Source organism: Ylistrum balloti, unplaced genomic scaffold, assembly GCF_031769215.1.
Source record: "Ylistrum balloti isolate Yb309-2 unplaced genomic scaffold, AGI_CSIRO_Ybal_v1 Utg370450, whole genome shotgun sequence".
Taxonomy (NCBI): Eukaryota; Metazoa; Mollusca; class Bivalvia; order Pectinida; family Pectinidae; genus Ylistrum; species Ylistrum balloti.
In genome coordinates this window covers 387,361-413,226 of record NW_026782299.1, presented here as the reverse complement: position 1 = coordinate 413,226, position 25,866 = coordinate 387,361, and the positions used below count along the sequence as shown (strand labels likewise).

At 36.2% G+C, this 25,866-nt stretch overlaps 1 protein-coding gene across 1 annotated transcript in view; it reads right to left on the bottom strand.

Moving 5' to 3' along the window:
* Nucleotides 1–25,866, bottom strand: part of LOC132554927 (extracellular matrix organizing protein FRAS1-like) — an 88,156-nt gene that overhangs the window by 19,158 nt on the left and 43,132 nt on the right. The window contains exons 25-47 of the mRNA XM_060219256.1: nucleotides 25,593–25,789; nucleotides 24,549–24,717; nucleotides 23,646–23,824; nucleotides 23,325–23,447; nucleotides 22,723–22,978; nucleotides 21,378–21,647; nucleotides 20,100–20,309; nucleotides 19,807–19,987; nucleotides 18,993–19,155; nucleotides 18,744–18,876; nucleotides 17,987–18,177; nucleotides 15,966–16,119; nucleotides 15,777–15,859; nucleotides 15,434–15,593; nucleotides 14,418–14,753; nucleotides 13,475–13,654; nucleotides 10,387–10,511; nucleotides 10,079–10,219; nucleotides 9,591–9,848; nucleotides 4,962–5,054; nucleotides 1,711–1,861; nucleotides 1,300–1,523; nucleotides 1,054–1,152 (exon numbers count right to left, since the gene is read on the bottom strand). Of these exons, the coding sequence (XP_060075239.1) occupies nucleotides 1,054–1,152; nucleotides 1,300–1,523; nucleotides 1,711–1,861; nucleotides 4,962–5,054; nucleotides 9,591–9,848; nucleotides 10,079–10,219; nucleotides 10,387–10,511; nucleotides 13,475–13,654; nucleotides 14,418–14,753; nucleotides 15,434–15,593; nucleotides 15,777–15,859; nucleotides 15,966–16,119; nucleotides 17,987–18,177; nucleotides 18,744–18,876; nucleotides 18,993–19,155; nucleotides 19,807–19,987; nucleotides 20,100–20,309; nucleotides 21,378–21,647; nucleotides 22,723–22,978; nucleotides 23,325–23,447; nucleotides 23,646–23,824; nucleotides 24,549–24,717; nucleotides 25,593–25,789 (4,076 nt within the window). The remainder of the gene's footprint in view (nucleotides 1–1,053; nucleotides 1,153–1,299; nucleotides 1,524–1,710; nucleotides 1,862–4,961; nucleotides 5,055–9,590; nucleotides 9,849–10,078; nucleotides 10,220–10,386; nucleotides 10,512–13,474; nucleotides 13,655–14,417; nucleotides 14,754–15,433; nucleotides 15,594–15,776; nucleotides 15,860–15,965; nucleotides 16,120–17,986; nucleotides 18,178–18,743; nucleotides 18,877–18,992; nucleotides 19,156–19,806; nucleotides 19,988–20,099; nucleotides 20,310–21,377; nucleotides 21,648–22,722; nucleotides 22,979–23,324; nucleotides 23,448–23,645; nucleotides 23,825–24,548; nucleotides 24,718–25,592; nucleotides 25,790–25,866) is intronic.

The following is a 25,866-nucleotide window of genomic DNA, read 5'->3' as shown; positions in this document are numbered from 1 at the left end:
GTGAGCTATAATACAAACTGTACGTGATGGAGAAGTGTTGGACACAGTGAGCTATAATACAAACTGTACCTGTTGTAGAAGTGTTGGACATAGTGAGCTATAACACAAACTGTACGTGATGTAGAAGTGTTGGACACAGTGAGCTATAATACAAACTGTACGTGATGGAGAAGTGTTGGACACAGTGAGCTATAATACAAACTGTACCTGTTGTAGAAGTGTTGGACATAGTGAGCTATAACACAAACTGTACCTGTTGTAGAAGTGTTGGACATAGTGAGCTACAAACTGTACCTGATGGAGAAGTGTTGGACACAGTAAGCTATAATACAAACTGTACCTGATGGAGAAGTGTTGGACACAGTGAGCTATAATACAAACTGTACCTGATGGAGAAGTGTTGGACACAGTAAGCTATAATACAAACTGTACCTGATGGAGAAGTGTTGGACACAGTGAGCTATAACACAAACTGTACCTGTTGTAGAAGTGTTGGACATAGTGAGCTATAACACAAACTGTACCTGTTGTAGAAGTGTTGGACATAGTGAGCTATAACACAAACTGTACCTGTTGTAGAAGTGTTGGACATAGTGAGCTACAAACTGTACCTGATGGAGAAGTGTTGGACATAGTGAGATACAAACAGTATCTGGTGGAGAAGTGTTGGACACAGTGAGCTATAATACAAACTGTACCTGATGGAGAAGTGTTGGACACAGTGAGCTATAACACAAACTGTACCTGTTGTAGAAGTGTTGGACACAGTGAGCTATAACACAAACTGTACCTGTTGTAGAAGTGTTGGACACATTGAGTTATAACACAAACTGTACCTGATGGAGAAGTGTTGGACATAGTGAGCTACAAACTGTACCTGATGGAGAAGTGTTGGACACAGTGAGCTATAACACAAACTGTACCTGATGGAGAAGTGTTGGACACAGTGAGCTTTAACACAAACTGTACCTGATGGAGAAGTGTTGGACATGATGAGCTTTAACATAAACTAAACCTGACTAAATTCGTTGATGGTTTTGACGTTGAACAAACCTGGCCAGTGTGTTGGACAAAGTCATGAGTTCCAGGGCGGGCTCTGACCTTTTCTGATGTAGCTTCTTCCGGTCGTGTTCTACATGTCACTATGGAGTACTGTGTAACAAAGGGAGACAACTCTATTAACAATCATAATTAACACTTTGATATTGAATGTATTTTCATACTAAAACTTGTATGAATTATGACTATATCTAGGTCTTCGATATGTAAGAGTTTTGATCTTCATGTTTTTTGACTTACCTGTTTTAGGTTACCTGTCCGTGACACAGGTATTCTTATCACTCCTGCTGACTCTGTGATATTCATCAGCTGTTGCTCAAAGTTGATCACAGACCACATAATATGGAACTCATTGTCAGGGATGTGATTTGGCTTCTTATCCATGAGGTCAAAGGTGAAACTGTCCTCCATCTCTGTAATATCTCCGGTCAGTACATATTGTATCTGGCCGTTATTCACATCCTCTGAAATTCAAAATATTAATTCACATTTTACCCAGTACTGTACAATTTGTATCGTATCTGCCAAGTGTCCAGTTTTGACATAAATCATGTAAAGATGGAAGACAGTAATTATAAAATTCTGTAAGTATTCTGCTTCACTGGTTATTAATTAGGAAAGGTTGTTACTCCAGTTGTCAGGACAATGTACCTTGAGTGAAGGAGAAGATAGCCACGGTTGGGTTTGCTGTTGTCTCCAGTTGACCGTGACGTGGTGTGTGGGTGACGAGGTAAACAAGGTCTGATGGGGAAGTGTCAATGTCTACAGCTTGTAACTCACGGAATGTTATCAGATTATAGGCCTGAAAATAACAAATTTTAGATTATATGCCTGGGGGACAAAACCAGATCATAAGTCTGGAGATAACAAAATCTGATTTAGGACTGGATATAACAAATCAGATGATAGGACTGAAGGTGACAAAACAGAATATAGGGCAAAATCTGATATAACACTATCAGATGATAGGGTAAAATCTGATATAACAAAATCAGATGATAGGGTAAAATCTGATATAACACTATCAGATGATAGGGTAAAATCTGATATAACAAAACAGAATATAGGGTAAAATCTGATATAACAAAATCAGATGATAGGGTAAAATATGATATAACAAAACAGAATATAGGGTAAAATCTGATATAACAAAATCAGATGATAGGGTAAAATCTGATATAACACTATCAGATGATAGATATAACAAAATCAGATGATAAAAATATGATATAACAAAACAGAATATAGGGTAAAATCTGATATAACAAAATCAGATGATAGGGTAAAATCTGATATAACACTAAACAGAATATAGGGTAAAATCTGATATAACAAAATCAGATGATATATAACAAAAATAGGGTAAAATATGATATAACACTATCAGATGATAGGGTAAAATCTGATATAAAAAAAACAGATGACAGGGTAAAATCTGATATAACACTATCAGATGATAGGGTAAAATATGATATAACAAAAACAGATGATAGGGTAAAATCTGATATAACAAAATCAGATGATAGGGTAAAATCTGATATAACAAAAACAGATGATAGGGTAAAATCTGATATAACACTATCAGATGATAGGGTAAAATATGATATAACAAAAACAGATGATATAACAAAATCAGATGATAGGGTAAAATCTGATATAACAAAATCAGATGATAGGGTAAAATCTGATATAACAAAAACAGATGATAGGGTAAAATATGATATAACAATATCATATGAGAGGGTAAAATATGATATAACAAAATCAGATGATAGGGTAAAATCTGATATAACAAAATCAGATGATAGGGTAAAATCTGATATAACAAAATCAGATGATAGGGTAAAATCTGATATAACAAAAACAGATGATAGGGTAAAATCTGATATAACACTATCAGATGAGAGGGTAAAATATGATATAACAAAATCAGATGATAGGGTAAAATATGATATAACACTATCAGATGATAGGGTAAAATCTGATATAACAAAATCAGATGATAGGGTAAAATATAACAAAATCAGATATAAAAATAATATAACAGATGATAGGGTAAAATCTGATATAACAAATCAGATGATAGGGTAAAATCTGATATAACAAAATCAGATGATAGGGTAAAATAATATATCAGATGATATAACATATAACAAAATCATGATGATATATAACACTATCAGATGATAGTAAAATCTGATATAACAAAAACAGATGATAGGGTAAAATCTGATATAACACTATCAGATGATAAAATATGATATAACAAAATAACACAGATGATAGGGTAAAATATATAAAAAAAATACAGGGTAAAATCATATAACTATCAGATGATAGGGTAAAATCTGATATAACAAAATCAGATGATAGGGTAAAATCTGATATAACAAAATCAGATGATAGATGATAGGTAAAATATGATATAACACTATCAGATGATAGGGTAAAATCTGATATAACAAAATCAGATGATAGGGTAAAATCTGATATAACACTATCAGATGATAGGGTAAAATCTGATATAACAAAAACAGATGATAGGGTAAAATCTGATATAACACTATCAGATGAGAGGGTAAAATATGATATAACAAAATCAGATGATAGGGTAAAATATGATATAACACTATCAGATGATAGGGTAACATCTGATATAACAAAATCAGATGATAGGGTAAAATCTGATATAACAAAAACAGATGATAGGGTAAAATCTGATATAACACTATCAGATGAGAGGGTAAAATATGATATAACAAAATCAGATGATAGGGTAAAATCTGATATAACAAAAACAGATGATAGGGTAAAATCTGATATAACAAAATCAGATGATAGGGTAAAATCTGATATAACAAAATCAGATGATAGGGTAAAATATGATATAACACTATCAGATGATAGGGTAAAATCTGATATAACAAAATCAGATGATAGGGTAAAATCTGATATAACACTATCAGATGATAGGGTAAAATATGATATAACACTATCAGATGATAGGGTAAAATCTGATATAACAAAATCAGATGATAGGGTAAAATCTGATATAACACTATCAGATGATAGGGTAAAATCTGATATAACAAAAACAGATGATAGGGTAAAATCTGATATAACACTATCAGATGAGAGGGTAAAATATGATATAACAAAAACAGATGATAGGGTAAAATATGATATAACACTATCCGATGGTAGGGTAAAATCTGATATAACAAAATCAGATGATAGGGTAAAATCTGATATAACAAAATCAGATGATAGGGTAAAATCTGATATAACAAAAACAGATGATAGGGTAAAATCTGATATAACACTATCAGATGATAGGGTAAAATCTGATATAACACTATCAGATGATAGGGTAAAATCTGATATAACACTATCAGATGATAGGGTAAAATCTGATATAACAAAATCAGATGATAGGGTAAAATCTGATATAACAAAATCTGATTATAGCCTTGTTGGTGACAAATTCATATCATAGGACTGAAGGCGACAAAATCTAATTGTACGACTGGAGATAAAAAAAATCTAATTATAGGACTGAAGATGACAAAATCAGTTACAGGCCTTGAAATGACAGAAATGATGACATTGAAAAACTGCAAATCTGAAAAATAACAGTGTCATGTTCAGACTACATTAACAAGCTTAATTCTGGTCAATTCTTCTATAATCACTATGGATATTAAAAGGTCATTTAAATCAGTAAAAACAGATGAAGAAAGGGCAAGAAATCCTAGAATTTGATTTGGTGATGATGTCTAGAGCTTTTGAAGAGGGAAACCTGTATATTCACAAAGGGGACATAACTTTTAAAATCATGGTAAGAGGATACTTGTGATACACAGATATACATGTATCCGTGTGTCTTACAATACCAGACTTACAATGCCATCAGACAGCTCCAGGAACTGAAGGCCTCGGTTGACTTCCAGTACAGGGCTACCATCATCCATGGGCAGGATCTCGATCTCAAACTCCTGTAAAGTCAACAGGCATCATCAAAACAACATATAAAAAGATAGAGGCATCATCAAAATAACATGTAACAGATACAGGCATCATCAAAACAACATGTAACAGATACAGGCATCATCAACACAACATGACACAGATAGAGGCATCATCAACACAACATGACACAGATAGAGGCATCATCAACACAACATGTAACAGATAGAGGCATCATCAACAACATGACACAGATAGAGGCATCATCAACACAACATGTAACAGATACAGGCATCATCAACACAACATGACACAGATAGAGGCATCATCAAAATAACATGCCACAGATACAAGCATCATCAACACAACATGACACAGATACAGGCATCATCAACACAACATGACACAGATACAGGCATCATCAACACAACATGACACAGATACAGGCATCATCAACACAACATGACACAGATAGAGGCATCATCAACACAACATGACACAGATACAGGCATCATCAACACAACATGACACAGATAGAGGCATCATCAAAATAACATGTAACAGAGAGAGGCATCATCAACACAACATGACACAGATACAGGCATCATCAACACAACATGACACAGAGGCATCATCAACACAACATGACACAGATACAGGCATCATCAACACAACATGACACAGATAGAGGCATCATCAAAATAACATGTAACAGATACAGACATCATCAAAATAACATGTAACAGATACAGGCATCATCAACACAACATGACACAGATAGAGGCATCATCAACACAACATGACACAGATACAGGCATCATCAACACAACATGACACAGATAGAGGCATCATCAACACAACATGTAACAGATACAGGCATCATCAACACAACATGACATCATCAACACAACATGACACAGATAGAGGCATCATCAAAATAACATGTAACAGATAGAGGCATCATCAAAATAACATGTAACAGATAGAGGCATCATCAACACAACATGACACAGATAGAGGCATCATCAACATAACATGACACAGATACAGGCATCATCAACACAACATGTAACAGATACAGGCATCATCAACACAACATGACACAGATAGAGGCATCATCAACACAACATGACACAGATACAGGCATCATCAAAATAACATGTAACAGATAGAGGCATCATCAACACAACATGACACAGATACAGGCATCATCAACACAACATGACACAGATAGAGGCATCATCAAAATAACATGTAACAGATAGAGGCATCATCAAAATAACATGTAACAGATACAGGCATCATCAACATAACATGACACAGATACAGGCATCATCAACACAACATGTAACAGATACAGGCATCATCAACACAACATGACACAGATAGATGCATCATCAACACAACATGACACAGATACAGGCATCATCAAAATAACATGACACAGATACAGGCATCATCAAAATAACATGACACAGATAGAGGCATCATCAACACAACATGACACAGATACAGGCATCATCAAATTAACATGCCACAGATACAAGCATCATCAACACAACATGACACAGATACAGGCATCATCAACACAACATGACACAGATACAGGCATCATCAAAATAACATGACACAGATAGAGGCATCATCAACACAACATGTAACAGATACAGGCATCATCAAATTAACATGACACAGATACAGGCATCATCAACACAACATGTAACAGATAGAGGCATCATCAAATTAACATGACACAGATACAGGCATCATCAACACAACATGACACAGATAGAGGCATCATCAAAATAACATGTAACAGATAGAGGCATCATCAACACAACATGTAACAGATAGAGGCATCATCAACACAACATGACACAGATAGAGGCATCATCAAATTAACATGCCACAGATACAGGCATCATCAACACAACATGACACAGATACAGGCATCATCAACACAACATGTAACAGATAGAGGCATCATCAACACAACATGACACAGATACAGGCATCATCAAAATAACATGACACAGATACAGGCATCATCAACACAACATGACACAGATACAGGCATCAACAACACAACATGTAACAGATAGAGGCATCATCAACACAACATGACACAGATACAGGCATCATCAAAATAACATGACACAGATACAGGCATCATCAACACAACATGACACAGATACAGGCATCATCAACACAACATGACACAGATAGAGGCATCATCAAAATAACATGTAACAGATAGAGGCATCATCAAAATAACATGTAACAGATACAGGCATCATCAACACAACATGTAACAGATACAGGCATCATCAACACAACATGTAACAGATAGAGGCATCATCAACACAACATGACACAGATACAGGCATCATCAAAATAACATGTAACAGATACAGGCATCATCAACACAACATGACACAGATACAGGCATCATCAAAATAACATGACACAGATACAGGCATCATCAACACAACATGACACAGATACAGGCATCATCAACACAACATGTAACAGATAGAGGCATCATCAACACAACATGACACAGATACAGGCATCATCAAAATAACATGTAACAGATAGAGGCATCATCAAAATAACATGTAACAGATACAGGCATCATCAACACAACATGACACAGATACAGGCATCATCAAATTAACATGCCACAGATACAGGCATCATCAACACAACATGACACAGATAGAGGCATCATCAACACAACATGTAACAGATACAGACATCATCAAAATAACATGTAACAGATACAGGCATCATCAACACAACATGACACAGATACAGGCATCATCAACACAACATGACACAGATACAGGCATCATCAACACAACATGACACAGATACAGGCATCATCAAAATAACATGCCACAGATACAGGCATCATCAACACAACATGACACAGATACAGGCATCATCAACACAACATGACACAGATACAGGCATCATCAACACAACATGTAACAGATACAGGCATCATCAAAATAACATGTAACAGATACAGGCATCATCAACACAACATGACACAGATACAGGCATCATCAAAATAACATGCCACAGATACAGGCATCATCAACACAACATGACACAGATACAGGCATTATCAACACAACATGACACAGATAGAGGCATCATCAACACAACATGTAACAGATACAGGCATCATCAACACAACATGACACAGATACAGGCATCATCAAAATAACATGCCACAGATACAGGCATCATCAACATAACATGACACAGATACAGGCATCATCAACACAACATGACACAGATACAGGCATCATCAACACAACATGTAACAGATACAGGCATCATCAAAATAACATGTAACAGATACAGGCATCATCAACACAACATGACACAGATACAGGCATCATCAAAATAACATGCCACAGATACAGGCATCATCAACACAACATGACACAGATACAGGCATCATCAACACAACATGACACAGATAGAGGCATCATCAAAATAACATGTAACAGATAGAGGCATCATCAACACAACATGTAACAGATACAGGCATCATCAACACAACATGACACAGATAGAGGCATCATCAACACAACATGTAACAGATACAGGCATCGTCAACACAACATGACACAGATACAGGCATCATCAACACAACATGACACAGATACAGGCATCATCAACACAACATGACACAGATACAGGCATCATCAAATTAACATGCCACAGATACAGGCATCATCAACAAAACATGACACAGATAGAGGCATCATCAACACAACATGACACAGATACAGGCATCATCAACACAACATGACACAGATAGAGGCATCATCAACACAACATGTAACAGATACAGGCATCGTCAACACAACATGACACAGATACAGGCATCATCAACACAACATGTAACAGATACAGGCATCATCAACACAACATGTAACAGATACAGGCATCATCAACACAACATGACACAGATAGAGGCATCATCAACACAACATGTAACAGATACAGGCATCATCAAATTAACATGACACAGATAGAGGCATCATCAACACAACATGTAACAGATACAGGCATCATCAACACAACATGACACAGATACAGGTATCATCAACACAACATGTAACAGATACAGGCATCATCAACACAACATGACATAGATAGAGGCATCATCAAAACAACATGTAACAGACACAGGCATCATCTGAAGGGATGTTAAATTAGCAAATGCAATTCAGAGGATCTTAATGCAATATATCAAATCTCAAAAAGTGAGATTTATCTCACAGACATCAAAACTCAAGTAGGCTTCTTCTTGTCACTTGGTCAGCCATCTTGATTCAGATAATACTCCTATCTAGCTATACCTCATGACCAATAGGAAACTTTAGAAGATGTTTCCCTGTCATGACAGACATCTTGTTGCCTCAAGTTACACAAAATTAAGATCAAAAGTGAAGAACAAGAATGAAAAACATCCTCTATAGACAATAAACCCTGAAATAAAGTCCCTATCCATGGTCTGTATCATTTTGTCACCTTATACCTACCCCAGGGTCTGACTGCGGGATAAAAATGTCACCCCTATGGTGGTCTCTTTGCATGGCAAACATAGAGGTAGCGCCATCTGTCACAGTGAAGGAGAAATTATCTTCCCTTGTCTCAGATCCGTCATGTTGGTAACTGACTTTGCTGTCATAGATGTCCAGCATGGTGAAGGTTGAAGTTGGATGATACTCATCGCCTTCCTGAAGGTCAAGGCTGCCGTGAAGAGGGCGCTGAATCACTTGGAATATGATATGATCCTCCTGTAGTAGAAATGGCAGTATATCTTTACAACATGCATTCCTCACAAATCCCCTCTCCAGTAGCTAACTGTTAGGATTGACTATTACACCACAGCCACCAAAACCTTGCCAGGATTAGATAATAGTGTTATCCATAAAAACACTAACAAAAACATTGGCAATGGTCTTCTTGCTTTGCTGAATTTGATGTACTCAAATATCTCATATGAAATTTAAGCGATATGATTTACCCCTGTATCCCGGTCAACAGCCTTGAGGTCAAACTCTGTGATGACCTTGCGGATTCCCTCTTGGACCCTCATTCCATTGTTGGTAACAATAGGTATTTCATCATCCACAGGGTTTATAGCAATGCTGAACTTGTGGGTCACCTACAATGTAACTACTTAGTTTACTTGAAAATTTAAAGATTACCTGCGAGACATTTTTGTTACACAGAAGAAACATTTTAAAGTAAATTCAAGCCTGAATATCATATGGTAACTTTGACAATTATATCTATCAATTTTAATGTGAGAAAACTTAAGATCTTATTTACCTCATTGGTGCCATCCGTCACTGTGAAGGTGAAGCGGTCGCTGTAAACTTCCTTCGGACTGTCATGGACATATAACACACAGCTGGCAGCCAGATCAGACTGAGTAAACTCTGATATTGGCACTCCTAGTGAACATAATGATAAGTGAACTCTGATATTGACACTCCTAGTGAACATAATGATAAGTGATATTGACACTCCTAGTGAACATAATGATAAGTGATATTGACACTCCTAGTGAACATAATGATAAGTGATATTGACACTCCTAGTGAACATAATGATAAGTGATATTGACACTCCTAGTGAACATAATGATAAGTGATATTGACACTCCTAGTGAACATAATGATAAGTGATGTCTGATATTGACACTCCTAGTGAACATAATGATAAGTGATGTCTGATATTGGTACTCCTAGTGAACATAATGATAAGTGATGTCTGATATTGACACTCCTAGTGAACATAATGATAAGTGATATTGACACTCCTAGTGAACATAATGATAAGTGATATTGTCCTAGTAAACATAATGATAAGTGATATTGACACTCCTAGTATAATGACACTCCTAGTGAACATAATGATAAGTGATATTGACACTCCTTGAACATAATGATAAGTGATGTCTGATATGTGAACATAATGATAAGTGATATTGACATATTGTGATACACTCCTAGTGAACATAATGATAAGTGATATTGACACTCCTAGTGAACATAATGATAAGTGATATTGACACTCCTAGTGAACATAATGATAAGTGAACTCTGATATTGGTACTCCTAGTGAACATAATGATAAGTGATATTGACACTCCTAGTGAACATAATGATAAGTGAACTCTGATATTGACACTCCTAGTGAACATAATGATAAGTGATATTGACACTCCTAGTGAACATAATGATAAGTGATATTGACACTCCTAGTGAACATAATGATAAGTGATATTGACACTCCTAGTGAACATAATAATAAGTGATATTGACACTCCTAGTGAACATAATGATAAGTGATATTGACACTCCACACTAGTGAAAGTGATATTGACACTCATAATGATAAGTGATATTGACACTCCTAGTGAACATAATGATAAGTGATATTGACACTCCTAGTGAACATAATGATAAGTGATATTGACACTCCTAGTGAACATAATGATAAGTGATATTGACACATAATGAGTGAACATAATGATAAGTGATATTGACACTCCTAGTGAACATAATGATAAGTGATATTGACACTCCTAGTGAACATAATGATAAGTGATATTGACACTCCTAGTAAACATAATGATAAGTGAACTCTGATATTGACATTCCTAGTGAACATAATGATAAGTGATATTGACACTCCTAGTGAACATAATGATAAGTGATATTGACACTCCTAGTGAACATAATGATAAGTGATATTGACACTCCTAGTGAACATAATGATAAGTGATCTCTGATATTGACACTCCTAGTAAACATAATGATAAGTGATATTGACACTCCTAGTGAACATAATGATAAGTGATATTGACACTCCTAGTGAACATAATGATAAGTGATATTGACACTCCTAGTGAACATAATGATAAGTGATATTGACACTCCTAGTGAACATAATGATAAGTGATATTGACACTCCTAGTGAACATAATGATAAGTGATATTGACACTCCTAGTGAACATAATGATAAGTGATATTGACACTCCTAGTGAACATAATGATAAGTGATATTGACACTCCTAGTGAACATAATGATAAGTGATATTGACACTCCTAGTGAACATAATGATAAGTGATGTCTGATATTGGTACTCCTAGTGAACATAATGATAAGTGATATTGACACTCCTAGTGAACATAATGATAAGTGATGTCTGATATTGGTACTCCTAGTGAACATAATGATAAGTGATATTGACACTCCTAGTGAACATAATGATAAGTGATATTGACACTCCTAGTGAACATAATGATAAGTGATATTGACACTCCTAGTGAACATAATGATAAGTGATATTGGTACTCCTAGTAAACATAATGATAAGTGATATTGACACTCCTAGTGAACATAATGATAAGTGATATTGACACTCCTAGTGAACATAATGATAAGTGATATTGACACTCCTAGTGAACATAATGATAAGTGATGTCTGATATTGACACTCCTAGTGAACATAATGATAAGTGATATTGACACTCCTAGTGAACATAATGATAAGTGATATTGACACTCCTAGTGAACATAATGATAAGTGATATTGACACTCCTAGTGAACATAATGATAAGTGATATTGACACTCCTAGTGAACATAATGATAAGTGATATTGACACTCCTAGTAAACATAATGATAAGTGATATTGACACTCCTAGTAAACATTATGATAAGTGATGTCTGATATTGACACTCCTAGTGAACATAATGATAAGTAATCTGTGTCCTGTGCACATGAGTTGTCTGGGACAAACTAATACCATTGAAAATCCTGTGTGCCTGGTTTGTCTGTGACAACCCTATTCCCAATACTTGGTTTTCTATGTACCATATAATGTCTTAGCTTGGCTTGTCTGTGGTGACCCTAGTTCTTTTCAAGGCCTCCACTATCTGGGTTGTCTGTATACCTGCGTATACCTGGGTTGTCTGTATACCTGCGTATACATGGGTTGTCTGTGGTGACCCTATGACTATTGAATGCTTTCCCTACCTGGGTTGTCTGTATACCTGGGTTGTCTATATACCTGGGTTGTCTGTATACCTGGATTGTCTGTGGTGACCCTATGACTATTGAATGCTTTCCCTTCCTGGGTTGTCTGTATACCTTGGTGGTCTGTATACCTGGATTGTCTGTGGTGACCCTATGACTATTGAATGATTTCTCTTCCTGGGTTGTCTGTATACCTGGGTTGTCTGTATACCTGGGTGGTCTGTATACCTGGATTGTCTGTGGTGACCCTATGACTATTGAATGCTTTCCCTACCTGGGTTGTCTGTATACCTGGGTTGTCTATATACCTGGGTTGTCTGTATACCTGGGTTGTCTGTGGTGACCCTATGACTATTGAATGACTATACCTGGGTTGTCTGTCAGCTCTAAGTGCCCTAACAGTGGGGCAGACAGCAGGAAGTACTGCAGAGATCCTGGCTCAGAATCCACATCAGTAAAGGACAGGTTGTCTGTGGTGATTTTCACCTCAGCTCCCTCAGAGACCACCAACTCCTTGTTAGCTAACATCTGGGGTGGGATTCTGTCCTCTAAAATACACACCTCAAATTAAGGTTTTATCTATTTGAGGGATGTTGATCAACTTTTGTTGCCTGACACCCATGTATATATAATGTGTGACTTCATGTGATATCTTCATATACTATGGTCAACCCTTAAAAACACATACAAAATAAAAATTACACATTTCAGAATATATTTCCTGTAAAACTTTTTGAAATTATTAATGTTTTAGTAGGTGTGATAAAATAATTTAAAAACGTAACTTTTTGCTTTAAATAAGGATAATTTTTCAAATATTGACATAAATACTTTTTGAAACAATGTTAACATACAGTTGATTTTATAGCTACTTACTCTTGGTGTACAGAAAATAGAATACAGAATTCATCAATTATTGTTCACCACAATATTTTACATGGCATCATATTTACACTCCTAATGTCTGTCTATATTTACACTCCTAATGTGTCCATATATTTACACTCCTGATGTCTGTCTATATTTACATTCCTGATGGCTCCCTACATAAACAGTCCTAATGTGTCCATATATTTACACTCCTAATGTCTGCCTATATTTACACTCCTGATGTCTGTCTATATTTACACTCCTGATGTCTCCCTATATTTACACTCCTGATGTCTCCCTATATTTACACTCCTGATGTCTGTCTATATTTACCCTCCTGATGTCTGTCTATATTTACAGTCCTAATGTACAGTTCTAATGTCTCCCTATATCAACACTCCTGACTTAAGTTGGTAGAGCAGAAAATCAATTACTACAAACCTAACACAGTGATATAGAATATCTGGTCGATGAGAGGATTGCCCTCTGGGTCAGACACATCAAACTTGAAGGTAACCACACCAGTTGACTCCCCTGCCATGTTCTGATATTCTAAGAGGCCGTTGTCAATGTCTGCCTGGTAGAAGTGACGGATCGGTCCATGGATGGACACAGTCTGTGGCTCTGGCCTTCCAGACCGGTTCAGTCTCAAACGACCACTTGTTGGGTCCCTTTTGATAGTGTACTTAATTCGAGCATCATTGGAATCAATATCTGTGGCTTGTAAGTCCTTCGACTTAATTGGAGTTATAGAACCTGAAACAAAGAGAGAGTTATAGAACCTGGAGTATACAAAACAAAGGGAGAGTTATAGAACCTGGAGTATACAAAACAAAGGGAGAGTTATAGAACCTGGAGTATACAAAACAAAGAGAGAGTTATAGAACCTGGAGTATACAAAACAAAGAGAGAGTTATAGAACCTGGAGTATACAAAACAAAGGGAGAGTTATAGAACCTGGAGTATACAAAACAAAGAGAGAGTTATAGAACCTGCAGTATACAAAACAAAGGGAGAGTTATAGAACCTGGAGTATACAAAACAAAGGGAGAGTTATAGAACCTGCAGTATACAAAACAAAGGGAGAGTTATAGAACCTGGAGTATACAAAACAAAGAGAGAGTTATAGAACCTGGAGTATACAAAACAAAGGGAGAGTTATAGAACCTGGAGTATACAAAACAAAGAGAGAGTTATAGAACCTGGAGTATACAAAACAAAGAGAGAGTTATAGAACCTGGAGTATACAAAACAAAGGGAGAGTTATAGAACCTGCAGTATACAAAACAAAGAGAGAGTTATAGAACCTGGAGTATACAAAACAAAGAGAGAGACTCTAACTGGTAATGTACCTGAGTTTACCCGCAGTCAAAACAAAGGGAGAGTTATAGAACCTGCAGTATACAAAACAAAGAGAGAGTTATAGAACCTTGAATATATAAAACAAAGAGAGAAACTATTTATAGATATCCTTGGTGTTTCGTCATTCACCATACCAATAATTACTGATAGTGTTCTTGTGTCTGTAAACTTTCCATCAGTGAGCGAGAGAGTGAAGGTGTCGCTAGGAAGCTCCCCACCATCATGACGGTATACCAAAAGTTCATCAAGTACATCCTTAAATGTCAAAGGAAATGAATAACATTTTGCACTTCAATTTGAATACGAACAGAGGTCAAGGTCACCACTGTCACCTTTATGACCAGATATCTGTCTACATCATTAAAACATTTACAAAGAACATAAGAAATTTTATCTTTCATAATCCTTCAGACAAAATAGTAGTTGAAATGGAATTACCTTGTAAGTAAACCTATCGCCTTTCTGGAGAGTACGAGCTGACATCACTGGATCCATAACAGAAATGCGCTTGCCAATGTTACCTGTTAAACAGAAGGTAAACATCAGGGGCCTGTTCTCTTTCTACATCAACACATTACATTTTATTATGATAGTAACTTTGTTATAGTTAGTGATTGATGTCAGTACCATGTTCTGGGGTTGTATCCATAGTGAAGATGAGCTCGTCAGCAGCAGTATCCAGATCAACAACGTACAGAGAGGCATTGGTCACCAGGACATTAAAATTCTCCCGTACAAAAATCTGTTCCGTCATCACCATTGGTTCTTCATCATTGATCAGCTAATAAAGAAAAAAACGGTTCTTCATCATTGATCAGCTAATAAAAAAACATCTTCATCATTGATCGGCTAATGAAGAAAAAAACATCTTCATCATTGATCAGCTAATAAAAAAAACATCTTCATCATTGATCAGCTAATAAAGAAAAAAACATCTTCATCATTGATCAGCTGATAAAGAAAAAAACATCTTCATCATTGATCAGCTGATAAAGAAAAAAACATCTTCATCATTGATCAGCTGATAAAGAAAAAAACATCTTCATCATTGATCAGCTGATAAAGAAAAAAAACATCTTCATCATTGATCAGCTAATAAAGAAAAAAAACATCTTCATCATTGATCAGCTGATAAAGAAAAAAACATCTTCATCATTGATCAGCTGATAAAGAAAAAAACATCTTCATCATTGATCAGCTGATAAAGAAAAAAACAAAGATATGGACTTTATCCCTTTGCAGAATGTGAACATGTCACAGTCACATAATGTCTTCTAAACTGTCACACATTCCATGTACCATTGATGATGGTGGAATATTTACATTAATTTTAACACTCACTGTAGCATTTAACCAAGACTGTTATCTTTGGATAGCTAATATACACATCTGCTTATGATCAAAAATATTTCTGCATAGTTTCCAAATCATAGGTCTTATCTGCTTACAATGGCAACCAAATGACATCAGATGTTTTGGAAAATAGTACCAACGTAAAATCCGTCCAAAAAGTATTTTAGTCTTCAGAAGGATCAGACAATTTTAACAAACCAGCAGCCTCAATTCATTTCCATAGTAATGGTTGTGGAGACACCTGATGTGTCAAGCTACAGACTTTCATAAGTTACATCATTTGACCAAGTTTCATTAAAATTGATCGATGGACTGATCAGCTACATAAAAATCTGTGTATAGTGACCTCGTTTCTATGACAACCAAAAACGTCTCCTGAAATTTCATGCTCTTGATGGATGGACGGACAGACAGAAGCTGATTCCAAAATACTCCTGATAACTTTGTCATAGGGGTGAGAGGGGGTAAAATAACAGGAAAGTGTGGAGAAAAATTAATTAATCACTTCTGTGTGATGAAAACAGAAATACCTCAACCCTTTTAGCATAGAAAATTTTGAACTCAATGACGAAAGCCTGATCCCCATTTTGTCATTAATTCCATTACTATCTACAAGGGATGCAGGTTTATGACCATATTCATATGTCTTCCAGTATCAAATATACCTGTCAATGTTACAACAACCTAACAGTAGAACTGACTGACCAGTCAATGTTACAACAACCTGACAGTAGAACTGACTGACCTGTCAATGTTACAACAACCTGACAGTAGAACTGGCTGACCTGTCAATATTAAAACATCCTAACAGTAGAACTGACTGACCTGTCAATGTTACAACAACCTGACAGTAGAACTTACTGACCAGTCAATGTTACAACAACCTGACAGTAGAACTTACTGACCAGTCAATGTTACAACAACCTGACAGTAGAACTTACTGACCAGTCAATGTTACAACATCCTAACAGTAGAACTGACTGACCTGTCAATGTTACAACAACCTGACAGTAGAACTGGCTGACCTGTCAATGTTACAACATCCTAACAGTAGAACTGACTGACCTGTCAATGTTACAACATCCTAACAGTAGAACTGGCTGACCTGTCAATGTTACAACAACCAAACAGTAGAACTGACTGACCTGTCAATGTTACAACAACAGCAGAACTGGCTGATCTGTCAATGTTACAACATCCTAACAGTAGAACTGGCTGACCTGTCAATGATACAACATCCTAACAATAGAACTGGCTGATCTGTCAATTTTACAACAACAGTAGAACTGACTGACCTGTATTGTGATGTTTAAACGCTGCAGTGGTGTCTGGTTGGTGCCATCAGTCACTAAGAAGAGAAATCCATCCTGAGTGGGCTCTTTGTGAGTATGGTCAGTTTGAATGTAGGAAATGTGGCCATCCAGCAAATCCTGGAAAGAAAAGGCATTCACACTTCGAGCCTCCACCTCCTCTGATCCTGGGCTCTCTGTAAGGGAAGAAATTTTAGTTCTTCAAGAAATGTTTATATCTTAAAATGACTTCAGGATGTATTTAATCAGAAGTATGGTATCTTTCACCTATATATACTATATATACTTTGTAGCTAGAAACAACATGTTGTAGCAATTCTGTTTATGGACTTTGTAACAGCATAGCTGATGTCATGCTTCAGTTGTTGGTATCAACAATTTCATCCATTGTATTGATCCTAGGGTACTTCTCTTAAGTAGTAAGTCTTGAGTAGATTTCAACTAGATTTTTTCTAACTGTATTATCTTTACAAATCACAATTTTGTACAATGTGAATTCTTATTGGCTGGACCTCTTTTTTTTTTGTTTTTAGGTCAGAAAAAAAAATTACATCTAAAAACAGGTAACTGGCTAAAAACTGCAAAAAAAATTAAGCACAATACTTTGACTTCTGCTTTTGAATTGCTTCCTGTCATCTGTAATCTTTCAAAATATCATCACCCGAACTTAAGTGAAATTCTAAAACTTTTGGCCATCAGATCTTCATGCATCCATCAGTAAGACACCAAACATTTTGCCTACCAGGGCGTGTGCTGTGTATCTCTCCAAAGGCAGGTGATGTTTCTATTGTAAACAACAAACTGGACACTGGACTGTCAGCATCGGTCACTTTGATGTTCTCTATGGTGATGGCAGTCTCTCCACCCTCTTCTATCTGTGAAGGAAAATATCTGAGATTAGAAATATTTTGTGCAGCTTTTGTGATGCTACGCTTGTTACAAAGCTACACACCATGGACCTGAGTTAAACCAGTTAAAACCACACACTTACCTGTATTTCTGGTCCAAATTTAACCAAAGGCACTTGGTTATCTATTGGCTGGATTATAACAGACAGGATCTGATTGGTTAACATATTCCCACTAGTATCGCTGACATTAAAGACAAGGACTTCTGTGATTGGCTGACTTCCAATCTCACGATCTGATTGGTAACTACAAAAAAAAAAGTGAAAAGAAGAAAATATAAACAGTTGTCGTCTAAAATATCCAGCTGAAATTTGACTAATTTTCTTGGCTATCGATGAGGTTATTGTCTTTACCTTATATGGTAGTTATTGATGAATGGGTGTGTATAGTGTCAGCCTCCTTACCTTATATGGTAGTTATTGATGAATGGGTATGTGTAATGCAAGCCTCTTTACCTTATATGGTAGTTATTGATGAATAGGTATGTATAGTGCAAGCCTCTTTACCTTATATGGTAGTTATTGATGAATGGGTGTGTGTAATGCAAGCCTCTTTACCTTATATGGCAGTTATTGATGAATAGGTATGTATAGTGCAAGCCTCTTTACCTTATATGGTAGTTATTGATGAATGGGTGTGTACAGTGTCAGCCTCTTTACCTTATATGGTGATTATTGATGAATGGGTGTGTATAGTGTCAACCTCCTTACCTTATATGGTAGTTATTGATGAATAGGTATCCTTACCTTATATGGTAGTTATTGATGAATAGGTATGTATAGTGTTAGCCTCCTTACCTTATATGGTAGTTATTGATGAATGGGTGTGTATAGTTTGTCTTCTTACCTTATATGGTAGTTATTGATGAATGGGTATGTATAGTGTTAGCCTCCTTACCTTATATGGTAATTGTTGATGTCTGACTGTGTAAAGACCCCACCCCTCTGTAGCAGACGAGCCCCTCGGTACAAAATACGACCATGTACAGGGTTGGAGGAAACAGTAATTCTCAGATGGTTATCTTCATCATCCTGATCCACGAAAGCTAAAATGCTTCGCTCAATCACCACAGTTTCACCTGTAAACACAACCATTGATAAATTATCTCTGGAATCTCGACATTTTCTTTCCTTCATAAAATAAAGGAACAAGTGATGTAATTTGTATTACATCAGTAACTTGAATCTTACGTTCGTTGATGTTGATCCTACAGCTGGCCGTGTCGAGGACTGTTGGAGACGACTTGTCTACCCTGACAACTGTCACATTGACATTGAGTCTGGCCTTATGGGCACCATCGCTCACCTCCAAGCTGAATAGATCAGTTAGTCGTGTGCTACTACCACCATGATGATACTGGAACACACTGTCTAACAGCTCGTCATAGTGGAATGAATCACCTGGGGATCAGAAAGCACAGGTAGTTTTTAGGGATAAGAATCCTGTAATAACATATGCTACTGTCTTTCATGTGTCATTTATTTTTGCGAATTTTGTCATCAAAACAAATTCAAAAAGAAAATCTTTGTGAAATAAGACATTGATATTACTAAGCAATAATATTCCTTGTTTAAACTTTGTTGATTATTAAGACGACTATTTACCTAACATACCATCCCTGTAAGGCCTAGTATATTTCAGAAATATGTTGTTATTTTGAGCATCAGTATGATTTAATTTCTTTGATGTAAGATTCTGAAAAGTCTGTTTGGTAACTTTCCAAAAAATCACTAACATGTTTGAATCCAATGACTGAGAACCTGTACATGAAGCTGTACAAGCTTTTAAATAACTCTGATTCACTTTCATTTTGACATTGAAACAGTAGACATCTAGTAATTCACTTAGAAATGAATAAGATAGGTATGTCAATGTTGGAGTTTTACCATTGTGAGTTGTATTGTTGAAATCGTGAAAATATGTAACCATGAAAGAAAGAAGGCTTACAATATTATATTTAAGTTGATCATCATCATCAACATCTATTTATGATATTCTATTCAAGCAGTACCAGAGCTAAGGTATCATAATATTCATAAAATGGCAGCCAAAAACAACCACATACATTTACTTACTGAAATCCGAAACTCAAGAAACTTAACAAAATCAAAGTGCTGAGAGCAATTACAGATGCTGTGCCTGATGTATCACAATAAATTAATAAAGCAAGTGTTTATCAGATTATAATTAATGAAGTGTAAAAATAATGTATTGTCCAACTGGAAATTACCAGGAAAAGGTATTTTCTATGTATGACAAGTATCATTAGGAGTTCAAACACACTTATTTACAACAGCAGAAGAAAATGTCTCAATGTCTCAGTCTTCCCTATGGATACTGGTTCCCAGCATCTAAAAATTTGTCTTTAGATGTTCAATTCATACAACCTACTTTTTACTGTACATCAATTCTAGTTCACACAAAGAAGAAAGAAATGGTATAGGTGTCAAATGGCTGTCTTCACTGACCTTCTCTGATGATAACCTTCCCACCAATGTGGTTTTTCTCCATCCGTCCAACCATAGGGGCCTGGATCAAGGTCACAAGAAGATCAGATGTGGGTGTGTCAGCATCAGTGACTGCCAAAAGCGACTGACTAAGAGGGGCCATGGTGCCCTGTGATACCATTATACTGGGGGAAGGGTTGAGGAACCTTGGTGGCATGTTGTTTACAGGGAGTACTCGGATACTAAACTTCTGTTCTTCAGGACTACGGGTTGGTGGCCCGTCATCTGAAACTACAAAAGACAAAAGATTGAATTTCAATTTCTGAGTTTTTGTGCATAAAATTTGATCTTATTGGTATACAGTTCATGCATTTACCCCATCAAAAACTATCATTTTTTACCAGTTGAAATGGACAATACTTCGCACTTGAAACTTACCAAAGAATGGAAGTTCTTATAACACAAGTACAAGATTTTTTGGCCTTTACACTAATGTTAGTGTGTATTGTAGTCAATTTGACCAGACTTTGTTTATCACTTGGTCATTGATGTCTGGCCCTATTGTCCTTGTTCAGTACCGGCCAATTCTAGCATATTCAGATGGCCTCCTTGACCAGATGCAAGAAAAGGTTGTTTTTTGTGGTGACTATTTCAGCATTTTTTCAGTAAGTGAGATGATTTTGAGTGTCAACTTTTTAATCTGGGACTGAGATCCTTTTGCCCTGATCTTGTGAATTATATTTCCGTCTTTGGATTTCTAATGTCCATTAAATCAAACCATGAATCTCCTGACTGTTTATCCGGTATACAATGTTTCAAAGTTCTTGCATCTGATCTGCTTACACATTCTGCAACAGTCTCTTTATTTGTTTTGTCTTTAGAATGGATGAGGAATCTTGTGAGGTTTCAAGGCTGTGGAAATACCTTGACTAAGGTGAATCCCTTGAATGGTTTGTTATAGGCCTTTGATGGAAGGGATGACTGCTTGTCCTTTCACTTTCTTCTTTTCCTTGGTGTTTCTTCACTTGATCTTTGGTTTTATTCATCAAATTCGTTATCAACTTTCTTGACTGCCCATTATGGCATTCAAATGTTTTGATGGTGATGTGAATGTGATTTTAAATGCTTCATAATTTTCAACTTGCCTGTTGAAGGTGAGTGTGTAGTTATCAAAATGTCACACTCAAATCTTTTACAGGTTGTGTTATAAGAACTTCTATTCTTTTACCAACCGAAGAAAATGTTCTTAAATATTAATATAACAAAACTTAAGTGATATATTACTTGAACTAATAAAACACAATCCTAAATATACATTTAAGAGTTTTGTTTGTTACTGTTCTATGCTTACTGCATGGTTACAAACCTGTAAAGTAGAAACTAAACTCCTTTTCCACTGTTCCTACATCAGATAAAGGAGGTCGGTACACAATCCTATTGTTGTTGATATCTGCCTGTGTGAATCTTGAGGTAGAGCGAAAGGGTGTGTCAATGTGTTCCAGAGTCCCTTCCCCATCTCTGAGGGGGCGTGTCACTGAGTATACGATGTCAGTGTCAGGAGTGTCCATGTCCTCAAAGGCTAGGTTAGAGCTGCTTATGGGCACCACCTGGTTCTCCAGCACCTGATAACACAAGGGCAGATAACCTGCATCATCACCTGGTTCCCAATTATAAACATAACACAAGGGCAGATAACCTACATCATCACCTGGTTCCCAATTATAAACATAATACAAGGGCAGATAACCTGCATCATCACCTGGTTCCCAATTATAAACATAATACAAGGGCAGATAACCTGTATCATCACCTGGTTCCCAATTATAAAAGTAATACAAAGGCAGAAAGCCTATATCAGTATTAAGATACAATGCCAGTAACATTTTTTTATAAACAACAGTTGGCCTATGAATAATGATACAACATACACATATGTGACAAATTGAAATCATTTCTGGAAACACTTACCGTCATGCCTAATCGAACTCCTGGGGCCAGCGTGGGTGTGGTTGTGGGAGGAGTCTGGCTGATTATTGACAGCTGGAACCTCTGGTCTCGTAGTATATTTGGAGGATTAGCAGTGTCAGCAATCTAAAAGAGGCATGAACAAGTGTTATATATATGTTATTTTGAAATCAAATACAATCAAAACTATTTGAGTTTCTAATTTTCGATGATGAAATAAGAAAATTCCAATGTAATAGCAAACTAGTAAACTTGTGATAAACATTTTCTTTCATCTGACAATGTTCTAAAAATGAATAAAACATCAAATGGATTTGCATGTACCTCAAACGTTATGACGTCAGACAAAGCTGGTGTGGATTTATGTTTGTACCAGATCCTTCCTTCATCAATGTCCCTCTGCATGAAGCGAAACATCTTGGCAGCCATTGATCCCCCTCCTATGTCCTCCCAACCTTGTCCTGGTCCCTCTTCTGGTATAGGAACCACCATAAGTACCTCCCCTGTAATGTACAAATATATCAGTATATTAGTACTCCCCTGTCACAAATATTGTTAAATGATTCCTTAAATGTCTCAAATATCAGTAAATTTATACTTCCCTATTACAAATCACAAATATTCCTCAATTAATAAGTACTTCCCTTTCAAACATAAGTCTAACCACTAAATCCCCCCTCCCTTACCATCTCTATATCTCCCATCACACTAGATGTACAAGTCTAACCACTAAATCCCCCCTCCCTTACCATCTCTATATCTCCCATCACACTAGATGTACAAGTCTAACCACTAAATCCCCCCTCCCTTACCATCTCTATATCTCCCATCACAGTAGATGTACAAGTCTAACCACTAAATCCCCCCTCCCTTACCATCTCTATATCTCCCATCACACTAGATGTACAAGTCTAACCACTAAATCCCCCCTCCCTTACCATCTCTATATCTCCCATCACACTAGATGTACAAGTCTAACCACTAAATCCCCCCTCCCTTACCATCTCTATATCTCCCATCACACTAGATGTACAAGTCTAACCACTGAATCCCCCCTCCCTTACAATCTCTATATCTCCCATCACAGTAGATGTACAAGTCTAACCACTAAATCTCCCCTCCCTTACCATCTCTATATCTCCCATCACACTAGATGTACAAGTCTAATCCCCCATTCCCACTACCTGCTATATACCTCCCATCACAGTAAAAATCAAACTGCCTCACCTTGTTTTGGATTGTTGACAGTGGGCATCAGTGTATAGATTATGTCCCTTGTCGGCGTTTTCTCAAAATCCATTACCTCTGCTAACAATAGGTCAGAGGTCAATTGTAGCATGTTCCCTGATGTAAGGCGACCTATCTTATTGTTGACCAAAACAGGAATCACATTGTCCTACAAATTAAAACAAACCAAGAAATAAACATGATCATGTATTATGTGAACCTTTATGTTCTTTTGTTAAAATAAAAGGGGCTATGTTTTATACATACAGACATAAATTATAGAACAGATATCAAGAACTATATATAGAACAGCTATACAGAACAATTAGTAGGACAGCTATACAGAACAATTAGTAGAACTGTTGTACTGAACAATTAGTAAAACTGTTGTACAACACAATTAGTAGAACAGTATTACAAAACAATTAGTAGGACAGTTGTACAGAACAATTAGTAGACCAGTTGTACAGAACAAAACAATTAGTAGAACTGTTGTACAACACAATTAGTAGAACAGTTGTACAAAACAATTAGTAGAACTGCTGTACAACACAATTAGTAGAACAGTTGTACAAAACAATTAGTAGAACAGTTATACAACACAATTAGTAGAACAGTTGTACAGAACAATTAGTAGGACAATTGTACAGAACAATTAGTAGAACTGTTGTACAGAACAATTAGTAGAACTGTTGTACAAAACAATTAGTACGACAATTGTACAGAACAAATAGTAGAACAGTTGTACAACACAATTAGTAGAACAGTTGTACAACACAATTAGTAGAACTGTTGTACAACACAATTAGTAGAACAGTTGTACAGAACAAATAGAAGAACAGTTGTACAGAACAATTAGTAGAACAGTTGTACAGAATAATTAGTAGAACAGTTGTACAGAACAATTAGTAGAACTGTTGTACAAAACAATTAGTAGAACAGTTGTACAGAACAATTAGTAGAACAGTTGTACAGAACAATTAGTAGGACAGTTGTACAGAATAAATAGTAGAACTGTTGTACAGAGCAATAAGGCAAACATACCTTGATACGAATGTTGACATTCATTATGAAGTTGAGGAGGTGATAGCCATCAGAGACCTGTAGTAGAAATAGATCGCGATCCTCAATGTTTTGACCAGTGTGTCTGTATCCGATTGACCCTGCTCTCAGATCCTGCAGTGTAAAGGACGTAACTGGGGCATCAAACTTCTGGTGGATTATCTGACCATGGAATGGACCTAAAACAGAAAGTAAACATGTATTTCCTTACAACACATTGATACGTAATAATTCTTCTTATAGGTACAGGGTACAC